Source organism: Procambarus clarkii, chromosome 20 (genome assembly GCF_040958095.1).
Source record: "Procambarus clarkii isolate CNS0578487 chromosome 20, FALCON_Pclarkii_2.0, whole genome shotgun sequence".
NCBI classification, from domain to species: domain Eukaryota; kingdom Metazoa; phylum Arthropoda; class Malacostraca; order Decapoda; family Cambaridae; genus Procambarus; species Procambarus clarkii.
Window position 1 is genome coordinate 29,544,251 of NC_091169.1, and position 12,842 is coordinate 29,557,092.

Here is a 12,842-nt window from a genome sequence, read left to right on the forward strand (position 1 = left end):
ATATCCTGTACAGTCTTTTCTCTGAGTTCTGTTTCCCATGGTATTCTCATTAGGTCCCTCATCTCGTCATATTTTCCTCTTCGGTAATTTAACCTTTTCCTTTCCGATTCCTTCCTTCGATAGGTTATCCCTACCTCCACAAGATTCTCAAAAGTCAATACACTGTGGTCATTCATTCCCATGGGGGCTGAAAATTTGACCTCCCTTATTTCTGACTCATTCAAGGTGAATATTAGGTCGAGTCTAGCTGGTTCGTCATTGCCTCTCATTCTTGTGGGTCCCTTCACATGTTGACTGAGAAATATTCTTGTTGCCACTTCAAAGAGTTTAGCTCTCCATGTGTCTGCACCTCCATGTCGTTTCCCATTTTCCCAGTCTATCTTTCCATGGTTGAAGTCGCTAATGATTAAGAGTCTGGATCCATTCCTGCAAGCAACTGAAGCTGCTTTCTCTATTATATTAATAGTTGCCATGTTGTTCTTATCGAACTCCTGTCTGGGTCTTCTGTCATTTAGTGGAAGGTTGTAAATGACTGCTACTATTATATTAGGTCCACCCATTGTCATAGGTCCTGTTATGTAATCTCTTAATCCTTCACAGCCCGGAATTTCCATTTCTTAAAAACTCCAGTCCTTCCTGTAGTGCTGGTATGTTTGTGGATTAGGCCTCTTCCGATATTGAACCCATTTTCTTGCCTTTTCCTCTCTGGCCCTCTCACAATTTCTGTTGAACCAATCCCGTTTTCTGTTCCTGCACCTCTGTATTGGTATGAATGTTTGTGTGCCTTCATCGTGTATTTCTCAAAATTTGGCATACATCTCATTTACTTCCTTGCTAGCAACAAGTCTGTCCAATTAAACTCATTAAAGAATTTTCTAAGTTCCCATAGTGTCCTCTGTTGAAATCGAGTTTATCAACTGTTTGAATGTCCCCACTCTTTTCCAGATTATATGGCAAAGCATATTTAATTTCCAACAGGACATGATCACTCTCTTTCCTGGTGAATATTACATCCAGTATTGATGGAACATCTTCCCTCATTCTTGTGGCCTGCTTGACGTGTTGATTCATGAATGTCTCCAGAATGAGGAGTACAAATCTGCCTGTCCAAATGCTCTCCATTCTTGCTTCGTGGGCCTCCCAATCTAATGCTTTCAAGTTGAAGTCCCCCAGTACCAACAATCGTGACTTATCTCTATCAGGCCTTACTACAATCTCTCTCATGACCAGTATGAGTCTCTCTCATTTGTAATCCAGTTCCTCCTTTGTTCACGTGTTGCTTGCTGGTGGGCTGTAGGAATTTACGATTATCAATTTATCATCCTGATTTCAGACCTGCAATGCCAATGTATCAACTTCTTGAGGGTTTTCAATTATTAACTCTCTTACCTTCAGGTGATATTTCACCAGCACAGCCACTCCTTCCCCCTTTCTTAATTTTCCTGGCACGTCTCCAAACTGAGTAGCCCCTTGGGAATACAACCACATTTAAAATATTTTCTTCAAGTTTCGTCTCTGTTAATGTGACAATATCTGGGACCTTAAACTGAATTATATCTCTTAGTTCCAGTATTTTTTATCTCACTCCATCTATGTTGGTATATATAATTTTTAGGAACATGTTCTCTTTCCCTTTGTCCTTTACTCCCCCTTCCTCTAATGATTTTGTTGCTTTGTTTTGATGTACCATTTCACTAGCTTTCCAGTACCTAACACTTTGTAAAAAAAAAAAAATCGTCTTCATTTATATTCCCATTTAGACGTTTTGCTTCAACAAGCTTTGTTTTCAGCTTTTCTCTGTCTTCCTTTGAGAGGTCTTGTCTTATTGACCAAAGTTTGCCATCTTCATTACTCTGTAATTTCATGGCATTTCTAAGTACTTCCGTTATTTGTTTCACTCAATTAAATGTCACCCTTAAGGGGCGGTTCTTGTCTTTCTCATATTTTCCTATCCTCCTAAAATCACCGACATTTTCCTTTAAATTGAGGCCTTCTCCTAATCCTACTATTTTGTCTATGATTTTCCTCTCTTCTGCTGCTCTGTCCACCCTAGATGATATTTCCCTTTCTAAACACCCAAAAATTATTATGGACTTCAATCTGTAGTGTTTCCTCAGTGAGCACCTGAAGAAATAAAACTTAAACAAAAAATAGACCATATTATTCTCCCCCTCCCGTAAAGCCCTTATTTCTGAACATGGCAGAGGCAACAACACCGATGATGAAGGCTGCGGTAACTGTAGGGGCGACGACGGCGGTGGCGGCCCTGCTGGTGAGTGTGGTGGCTGGAGAGGCGGCGGAGGACTGGTACTCCGGCATCCCAGAGCAGTGGGAGCACCGCTACCATCAGGCCGTGGCCGGGGACCTGGTGGTGCGGGAGTATGTGCTCCAGGAGGTCCACCCGCGCACCGCACTCCTCTGTCCTAAAGACTTCGCTATTGCCAAGGTGAGGTCCAGACGAGGGAGGGAGGGAGAAAGGCGGGAGGAAGGACAGATGGGAAGAAGGGAATGAGAGGCGGGAGAAAGGGAAGAGAGGCGGGAAGAAGGGAAGAGAGGTGGGAGGAAGGGAAGAAAGATGGGAGGAAGGGAAGAGATGCGAGAGGAAGGGAAGAGAAGCGAAAAAAAGGGAAGAAAGGAAGAAAGATTTAGTGAAGAATTATAGTTTTATATATATTCTCTCTTAAATCCTCTCTGCACTTTACTTCCTTCATTAGACGCGTTTCAGAACAACCCGTCTCTTGAATACTACACCGCATTTTGACGTATAATTCCCGTTAAGGCCAAAAAAACTGATGTATACTAAAAATTACAGCAACTTGCTAAATTGACGTGATGTCAATATATGTCAATTGACGTGATGTCAATGATGTCTATGACGTGATGTATTCGTGGGTTCTATGTTAGGTTAGGTTCAGACAATTTAGTACATCAGTCTGTGACGTATTCTAACGATGTAAAGATTCACAGCAATACACACAGTTTTTACAATATTTACATCAATAATTCCAATAATCTAGTACTTAGTAATGTTAATACTGACGCCAGACATGTAATAACATCTCGAACAATATAGCTGTAGTCATAAATTGACATGTTATTCAAGATAAAGAAAATATTGACAAGCTAAGTGTTACTAATGATACGTTGTAATTGGGGTAATCGTAAAACCGATATATTATGGGGGAAGAGAAAATTTTAACGTGTACTTGGAGAAGATAATTGGACATGTAAAAAATATAACAGATTTCAAATTCACATTACAACATTAAATTAAATACATTAAATTACAAATACAATGATAATAAAGTGAAACAAATAAAATCAATGCATTTAAATGCTTGTTATTACAAAATTACAGTTGGAAATACAGTCAAGTGAGTAAGACGTGAGTCCAACAAGGAATATTCAGACAGGTTATTGCGCAATGTGAAAGCTACTGTATGTAACTATTTATCATCAGCTAAATAAGTTTCTATTCCGATATTTCATAATGCAAAAGACGAGGGATATACACCACACATGCCATGTAACTCAATGTAATAATGGTTGCCTTAGCAGCGAGGCTTCGAGGAGGACTATAGTCACCTTGCAAAAATTTGATGAGGCTCGCCCCAAGTATCTGCTCCAACCTTAAATAAATATTCTCTTTTATAAGTATACTGTAGATACAATAGGCAGTATTGTTGATACAATAGACACAATAAATAGCTATTGAACGATAATTAAGAGGCAATAAGATCCTATTTAAAGGTATTTTTCCTGATACAGCTTAACTATTAAGCTTAGCCTATTTCACATCACTTGTATTGTGTGTCACGTCTAATAACATTGTATGTTGGCCTTCAGTGACATGCAACACTGAACACTGAAAAATAACGAGGATATATGTGTGTGGTACTTTATTGGCTGCCATGCTATACCATGATGGATTATATTAGTACACGATGATGGTAATATATCATGATGATTGATAGTAGTATACCATGACAGGTGATAGTATACCACGATGGGTGATAGTATAACACGATTGTAATATATCATGATGGGTGATAGTAGTACTGTATAACATGATGGTAATGTATCATGATGAATGATAATAGTTTACCACGATAGTGATATATCATGATAAGTGATAGTTTACCACGATGGAAATATATCATGATAAATTATAGTTTACCACGATGATAATATATCATGATAAGTGATAGTTGTTTACCACGATTGTAATATATCATGATGAATGATAATAGTTTACCATAATGGTAATGTATCATAATGAATGATAGTAGTTTTTCACTTATGGGAATTAATCCTGATGGATGATGATAGTCTACCAACTCTAGTGAGTTAATAATTTCGAACTTTACCGTCTCGCCTGCCTGGCGGCTGGTCCGCTCACTCCCCCAGCACAGGTGTCCAATGGCCGCCTCCCGTCGCAAGTGTCCAGTCGTCTCCCGTCTCATTACTTGCTCATCTGACTCCCCTGTCTGTCCCCCACCCCCCCTCTTCCCCCCCCTCCCAGGTTGAAGACCGTGTTCGTTTCTGTAATTTTGTAAAAACCTGGGTCAAAAGTGGCAGTGACATCATTAAAACATAATTCGTGTTTTTTTTTTAAATATAAATACTACTGCTGCTAATATTTTTAATAATAATGACAATAATAATAATGAACAAATCCACAAGGTTGCAGTAAGTAGATACTATTGTCTACTTTGGGTTGACAGATCCCACGCTCATGGGGGAATTATGTGAAACCCCGGTTAGGCTTCAGTGGAAGCCTCAAGATCCTCGTTGGGACTTTTAGTACTCCAGGTTGCGATTTTTTAATCATGTCGTGGCACAGTTGACTAGAGCGCGTCTCGGAACATCCATCGCATAGGTTCGAACCCTCATCAAGGCCCTTGTGGATTTGTTCATTTAATATATCACGTTATTGTGATTTCTGTGTGTGTGGAATAATAATAATAATAATAATAATAATAATGAATTTTTATAGCTTCAGCTTGAATGTTTATATATTTATATATAGTCAAAGGCTACCTCAATAAGATATCCCAGGTCTCCTGTGCCTGCATATCTCACAATGCAAGAGATAATAATTAATAATAATAAAATGTAAATTATCCTCACCTCTTCCAAGGGTGGTGTGTTGGGGGTGGGAGTTGGTGGTTCGTGTGAGAGGGTAAATGTAGGTTGGGGAGTTGGGGATTTGGTATGTGAAAGTGGGCAGTGGGTGTGAATGGGAAGGTGGGGGACGGGGGTGAAGGTGAGAGTCAGGCGTTCTCAAGATATTCCAGGAAAATCTTGTGGAAAAAAAAAAAGTTATTTACACCTAGGTGATTCCTACTTCGGTATATATATATATATATATATATATATATATATATATATATATATATATATATATATAATATATATATATATATATTATATATATATATATATATATATATATATATATATATATATATATATATATTATATATATATATATATATATATATATATATATATATATATATATATATATATATATATATATATATATATATATATATATATATATATATATATCCATATCACAACCACAGCCACCATAACACCACCACCGCCATAACACCACCACAGCCACCATAACACCACCACCGCCATAACACAATCACAGCCACCATAACACCACCACAGCCACCATAACACCACCACAGCCACCATAACACCACCACAGCCACCAAAACACAGCTCATTTTGTCTTTACCCCTTATATCGTCTTGTTACTGTCATCCACGTTCTTCCCTGCCTGCCGTAGCTCCGACTGCTGCTCCGGACGGGCGAGGACATCATCAGAGCCCACCCTGAGGCGGCGCTGGACGTGCCCTACGCCCACTGGCTGGTGAAGGTGGAGGATGGTGTAGATAGCGACGAGGAGAAGGGGTCCAGCAAGTGTCCCACCTTAAAGGCCTGCCTTGGCTACCAGGCCTGCTTCTTCAACTATGGTGTCGAGTTCTGTCACATGGACCCCATCCCCGGCCAGCGTAAGGTGAGCAAGATGCCGTAAAATGCTAGGGACAATGGGGTAGCCTTTGACAAGCCACTGACCTCCTGTCCCCCCGACGAGGCCATTAGAGATGGTGGCCCTAAGGTAAATTCAGAGAGAAAAAAGTTACAGAATCTGGAAATCACCAATTGCTCGACAGTTAATGTATACGTACATTATCATGGAACAATGTGTTTATCAGGGAATAGGTATTGGGTTGCTATGACTCGATTTATATATATTTTCCGCCATCTAATTCTAATCTTCGCACCCCGCCTCTACCCGACTTACCTGGCAGCACAAGAGTGTTCAGACAAGCCACCAAATATCTCTTCTTCTTGATGGTATTTGCCGTTTGTATGAAGGCTTTTTCCTCTCAATGACTGCACCAATACTAATATTGGGAGACGCGTCACCGTGGCGCGTCAGTATTGAGGACACGGTTTGAAGAGTATGTGTTGTGTTGTGAAGGAGACAGAGGAGCGGGGACTAAACACAGGTGTGTGTGTTAGAGGGAGACTTGCCGCACTGTAGGCCGGGGTGTTGTGTTTATGGCGTCAGCTGATCCTTGGTGCTGCGACGAGGCATTGTTTTCTGTGTTAGGATGCAGGTGGCGCCAGGTACAATGTGACACGGGTCAAATGTGGCCCAATTTGTTGGTCGACTGGAGATATTTAGCCAGTGCTTTAACTATTTGATATTTTACATGTAAAGAGAGGTCAGCTTCTCCAAGCATATGCTCGATAGTAAAAGTTATTTTAAGGGCGATATAAACACTTGTTTGAAGTTCACTCTGGCACTATTATGTCGCAAACAGTGAGGAAGGTAGTGGTCTAATATTTCTGGCACATGACAGTGGATGCAAAGTTCGTTGATGTCTGTTCTGTATTTAGAGGAAATACACTTTAGTCAACACACCCTCCCCAACACCCCTCCACCACCAAGACACCCTCCCCAACACCCCTCCACCACCAACACACCCTCCCCAACACCCCTCCACCACCAAGACACCCTCCCCAACACCCCTCCACCACCAAGACACCCTCCCCAACACCCCTCCACCACCAAGACACCCTCCCCAACACCCCTCCACCACCAACACACCCTCCCCAACACCTCTTCACCATCAAGACACCCTCTCCAACACCCCTCCACCACCAACACACCCTCCCCCAACACCTCTCCACCACCAAGACACCCTCCCCAACACCCCTCCACCACCAACACACCCTCCCCAACACGTCTCCACCACCAACACACCCTCCCCAACACCCCTCCACCATCAACACACCCTTCCCAACACCTCTCTACCACCAACACACCCTCCCCAACACCCCTCCACCACCAACACACCCTCCCCAACACCTCTCTACCACCAACACACCCTCTCCAACACCCCTCCACCACCAACACACCCTCCCCAACACCTCTCTACCACCAACACACCCTCTCCAACACCCCTCCACCACCAACACACCCTCCCCAACACCCCCACCACCAACACATCCTCCCCAACACCCCTCCACCACCAACACACCCTCCCCAACACCTCTCTACCACCAACACACCCTCTCCAACACCCCTCCACCACCAACACACCCTCCCCAACACCTCTCTACCACCAAGACACCCTCCCCAACACCCCTCCACCACCAACACACCCTCCCCAACACCTCTCTACCACCAACACACCCTCTCCAACACCCCTCCACCACCAACACACCCTCCCCAACACCTCTCTACCACCAACACACCCTCTCCAACACCCCTCCACCACCAACACACCCTCCCCAACACCTCTCTACCACCAACACACCCTCCCCAACACCCCTCCACCACCATCACACCCTCCCCAACACCTCTCTACCACCAACACACCCTCCCTAACACCACTCCACCACCATCACACCCTCCCCAACACCTCTCTACCACCAACACACCCTCCCCAACACCCCTCCACCACCAACACACCCTCCCCAACACCTCTCTACCACCAACACACCCTCCCTAACACCCCTCCACCACCATCACACCCTCCCCAACACCTCTCTACCACCAACACACCCTCCCTAACACCCCTCCACCACCATCACACCCTCCCCAACACCTCTCTACCACCACACCCTCCTCAACACCCCTCCACCATCAACACACCCTTCCCAACACCCCTCCACCACCAACACACCCTCCCCAACACCTCTCTACCACCAACACACCCTCTCCAACACCCCTCCACCACCAACACACCCTCCCCAACACCTCTCTACCACCAACACACCCTCTCCAACACCCCTCCACCACCAACACACCCTCCCCAACACCCCTCCACCTCCACCACCAACACATCCTCCCCAACACCCCTCCACCACCAACACACCCTCCCCAACACCTCTCTACCACCAAGACACCCTCCCCAACACCCCTCCACCACCAACACACCCTCCCCAACACCTCTCTACCACCAACACACCCTCTCCAACACCCCTCCACCACCAACACACCCTCCCCAACACCTCTCTACCACCAACACACCCTCTCCAACAACCCTCCACCACCAACACACCCTCCCCAACACCTCTCTACCACCAACACACCCTCTCCAACACCCCTCCACCACCAACACACCCTCCCCAACACCTCTCTACCACCAACACACCCTCCCTAACACCCCTCCACCACTATCACACCCTCCCAAACACCTCTCTACCACCAACACACCCTCGCCAACACCCCTCCACCACCAACACACCCTCCCCAACACCTCTCTACCACCAACACACCCTCCCCAACACCTCTCCACCACCAACACACCCTCCCCAACACCCCTCCACCACCAACACACCCTCCCCAACACCTCTCTACCACCAACACACCCTCCCCAACACCTCTCCACCACCAAGACTCCCTCCCCAACACCTCTCTACCACCAACACCCTCCCCAACACCTCTCCATCACCAAGACACCCTCCCCAACACGTCTCCACCACCAACACACCCTCCCCAACACCCCTCCACCACCAACACACCCTCCCCAACACCTCTCCACCACCAACACACCCTCCCCAACACCCCTCCATCACCAACACACCCTCCCCAACACCACCACAAACACACCTATTTACGTATGTAGCTGAGCCTAACATTTTAAGAGCACTACGATCACCTTCTGTGGTTGTTCAATAAATCTCTGAACTGTATGTTTGACAAATCTCTCACCCTGTCCATGGAGGACAGACGAAAATGTATATATTCTGGTTAGCATTGTAAATGTGTGGCCACGTCTGTGGTAGAAAATAATAATAATAATAATAATAATAATAATAATAATAATAATAATAAATATATAATAAAATAATAATAAAAAATTATTTATTAAAATAATAATAAAAAAACACCCTCCCCAACACCCCTTGCAGCTGCGCCAGTCATATAGTAATAAGATTCGTCCACATTAGGTGTCATATATCAGTGGACACGTGTAGCGTGTAGGATATGCGCGTCACTTGCTCATTGAAGTTAAACACCATTTTATCTGGCTAGTAATTGGATTGGAAACCACTTGGAGGGAGCGTCGGCCGCGGCTAGAGGGTGGCGTAGGCAAGCAATGTACCGGGTGTGTGTTTGCCACAAGGGTCTTCCTTCTACCCATATATATATATTTGTAGTTTTTCCGTAGTCATTAATCTCTTACATGCCAAATATTTTATTTAAATCTGATGCACATATTCTAGTTATCATTTGCATTAAGACCTCCAGCATAGATGTTCTTGCCCATCTGTTTGTCTGCACATCAGCCAATCTATTCGTCGTAAGAGTCTAAGAGCCCACCGGCTTATCTATTCACCCATGCAGCTCTTTATCTCTCCACCCGTCCACCTGCCGCAGGTCCTGCAGGTGACAGTTACGTGCTTGCGGGACAAGGCGATGAAGGCGGCCCTCGTGAAGGCCAGGGAGGCCGCTGGCCATATTCAAGAAATATGTCGCCGGGCGCATCAGGTTAGTTACCCGTCTCTTCACGCCAGGGAGGAGGGAGGGCAGTGTGAAGTGGATGGTACTTTATTTAACGTGCAGATAATTATTTTTGTCATTTGAAATTCAAATGAGGCTCTCTCATCAATGTTCATTAAATAGCAGTTCTTCACACAGGGTGAGGGTGCTAGGTGGGTGTGCGTATGCATATGTATATGCGTGTGTATATGCTTGTGTGTACTCATCTAGATGTGCTTGCAGGATCCAGGTAGGCAGGCTCCTAGCCCCGCCTTCCGAGCGTTCTGAGATTAATGCAATGACTTATTTCTCACGCTTTATCATATTTACAGTTAAAACTTTGAATCGAATTCGCTTCAACGACTTCTACGTCTAACCTACTCCACTTGTTAAAAACATTAATACTAAAAAAGTGTTTCAGTGATTCTTATTTTCGTCAAGAGCTTCATGCATTAAGTCAAGCTTATTCATTAGTGTCGCTGGTGCTTTTTGGCGTCTGAAGCCTTATAGGCAAGAACTAAGTAGATTATGTTTAGCTAAGTAGGAGTTAATTAAGCTGTTTACACATTAGTTTTTCGAATATTTTGAACAAGGCGGGCAGAATTGATATTGGCCTAATATCGTTGATTTTCAAAATTCAAATTCAAATTCAAATGTTTATTCAGGTAAAGTACATACATACAAGAGGTGATACAAAAATTGATAGATTTATAGATAGAGCTAGTACATACCACCAACACACAACACCTCCCACCCTCCCAAACACCTCTCTACCACCAACACACCCTCGCCAACACCCCTCCACCACCAACACACCCTCCCCAACACCTCTCTACCACCAACACACCCTCCCCAACACCTCTCCACCACCAACACACCCTCCCCAACACCCCTCCACCACCAACACACCCTCCCCAACACCTCTCTACCACCAACACACCCTCCCCAACACCTCTCCACCACCAAGACTCCCTCCCCAACACCTCTCTACCACCAACACCCTCCCCAACACCTCTCCATCACCAAGACATAATAATCACACCCCTCCCCACCCACTATTCACAACCCCTAATAATCACACCCCTCCCACCTAAAGCCACTATTACGCAGAGCGTTTCGGGCAGGAAATTTTAGTGAGATCACCACTTTTGTGGACTGGGATCACTCTAGGACTGGGGTCTCCAAACTTTTCAATGTAAGGGCCACATTATATATTTCCCATATTTATGCGGGCCGGAGGAATAAAAAATGAAAAAAAAAAACAAAAAACAAATCAGTGCCAGTAATTTAATTTCCTCAAATATTAAAGTATAAACATGGAAAAATTAAAACATATCTTCCATTCGTCATTGAACCGACGGCACTCACTGTCCACTTTTCTTTTCTTTATCTTTTCCATATCTGAAAACATAAGGGTAAAATAAATGAAATAAATTCTACAGGAAAAAAACAGCTTGTATGTGGTGTTAAAAAGCATAGCATATTATTATAAAGTGGTAAATATTATGGCAACAGCTTTCGTTGATAAACTTAATGGTTACCATTTTAACTATTTTAAACATGCAATATTTTTGGCTACAATAGTATTATTGCTATTTTGTATAACTAAGATAAAGGCATTGTCAAAGTACAGAGAAAAGAATATTGTACAGTGTTTGTGCTCCCTGAAATGGAAGCAGCGAAGCCCCACTCGCCCTCCATCCCCACAATATACAGTTATACACAACTGATTGGTTGTAATGCACAACACATACCTACCAGTATTAGTATCTGTGCGTCACACTATCGAGAGAGAGGAAAACTGACTCAGGTTGAGCGCCACCAGTCAGCAGCCCCAGCTTTGAATAATTCTGCGATGCCATTCGTACGATAATTATTTTTTCAAGGCCACCACACAGGGATTTGTTTGGAGGGCCGGATGAAATTATGTGGCGGGCCGGTTGTGGCCCGCGGGCCATAGTTTGGAGACCCCTGCTCTAGGAGAACATCAGAAGAGGCTCGGAGTTCAAGTGATTTTTTGCAGAGAACAATGATATTTCCGGGGACAAAAAACGTGAATTTTTTTATATAATAGGATTGGTATCTCAGCGAGGCTACTTGATTTAGTTTTAAGTGAGAGGATTTTAGTGTTCCTGTTAGCTTATGAGTGTTCCTGTTAGCTTATGAGTGTTCTTGTTAGCTTATGAGTGTTCTTGTTAGCTTATGAGTGTTCTTGTTAGCTTATGATTGTTCTTGTTAGCTTATGAGTGTTCCTGTTAGCTTATGAGTGTTCCTGTTAGCTTATGAGTGTTCCTGTTAGCTTATGAGTGTTCCTGTTAGCTTATGAGTGTTCCTGTTAGCTTATGAGTGTTCCTGTTAGCTTATGAGTGTTCCTGTTAGCTTATGAGTGTTCCTGCTAGATTATGAGTGTTCCTGTTAGCTTATGAGTGTTCCTGCTAGCTTATGAGTGTTCCTGTTAGCTTATGAGTGTTCCTGTTAGCTTATGAGCGTTCCTGTTAGCTTATGAGCTTTCCTGTTAGCTTATGAGCTTTCCTGTTAGCTTATGAGTGTTCCTGCTAGCTTATGAGTGTTCCTGTTAGCTTATGAGTGTTCCTGCTAGCTTATGAGTGTTCCTGTTAGCTTATGAGTGTTCCTGCTAACTTATGAGTGTTCCTGCTAGCTTATGAGTGTTCCTGTTAGCTTATGAGTGTTCCTGTTAGCTTATGAGTGTTCCTGTTAGCTTATGAGTGTTCCTGTTAGCTTATGAGTGTTCCTGTTAGCTTATGTGTTCCTGCTAGCTTATGAGTGTTATTGTTAGCTTATGAGTGTTCCTGTTTGCTTA

General features: G+C 43.8%; 1 protein-coding gene across 1 annotated transcript in view; it reads left to right on the plus strand.

The window, feature by feature from the left end:
• Positions 1-2,209: 2,209 nt before the first annotated feature.
• LOC123755355 (uncharacterized) overlaps positions 2,210-12,842 on the plus strand; it is a 33,714-nt gene continuing 23,081 nt past the window's right edge. The window contains exons 1-3 of the mRNA XM_045737900.2: positions 2,210-2,446; positions 5,807-6,037; positions 9,920-10,030. Coding sequence (XP_045593856.2) covers positions 2,219-2,446; positions 5,807-6,037; positions 9,920-10,030 — 570 coding nt within the window. The 5' untranslated portion in view covers positions 2,210-2,218. The remainder of the gene's footprint in view (positions 2,447-5,806; positions 6,038-9,919; positions 10,031-12,842) is intronic.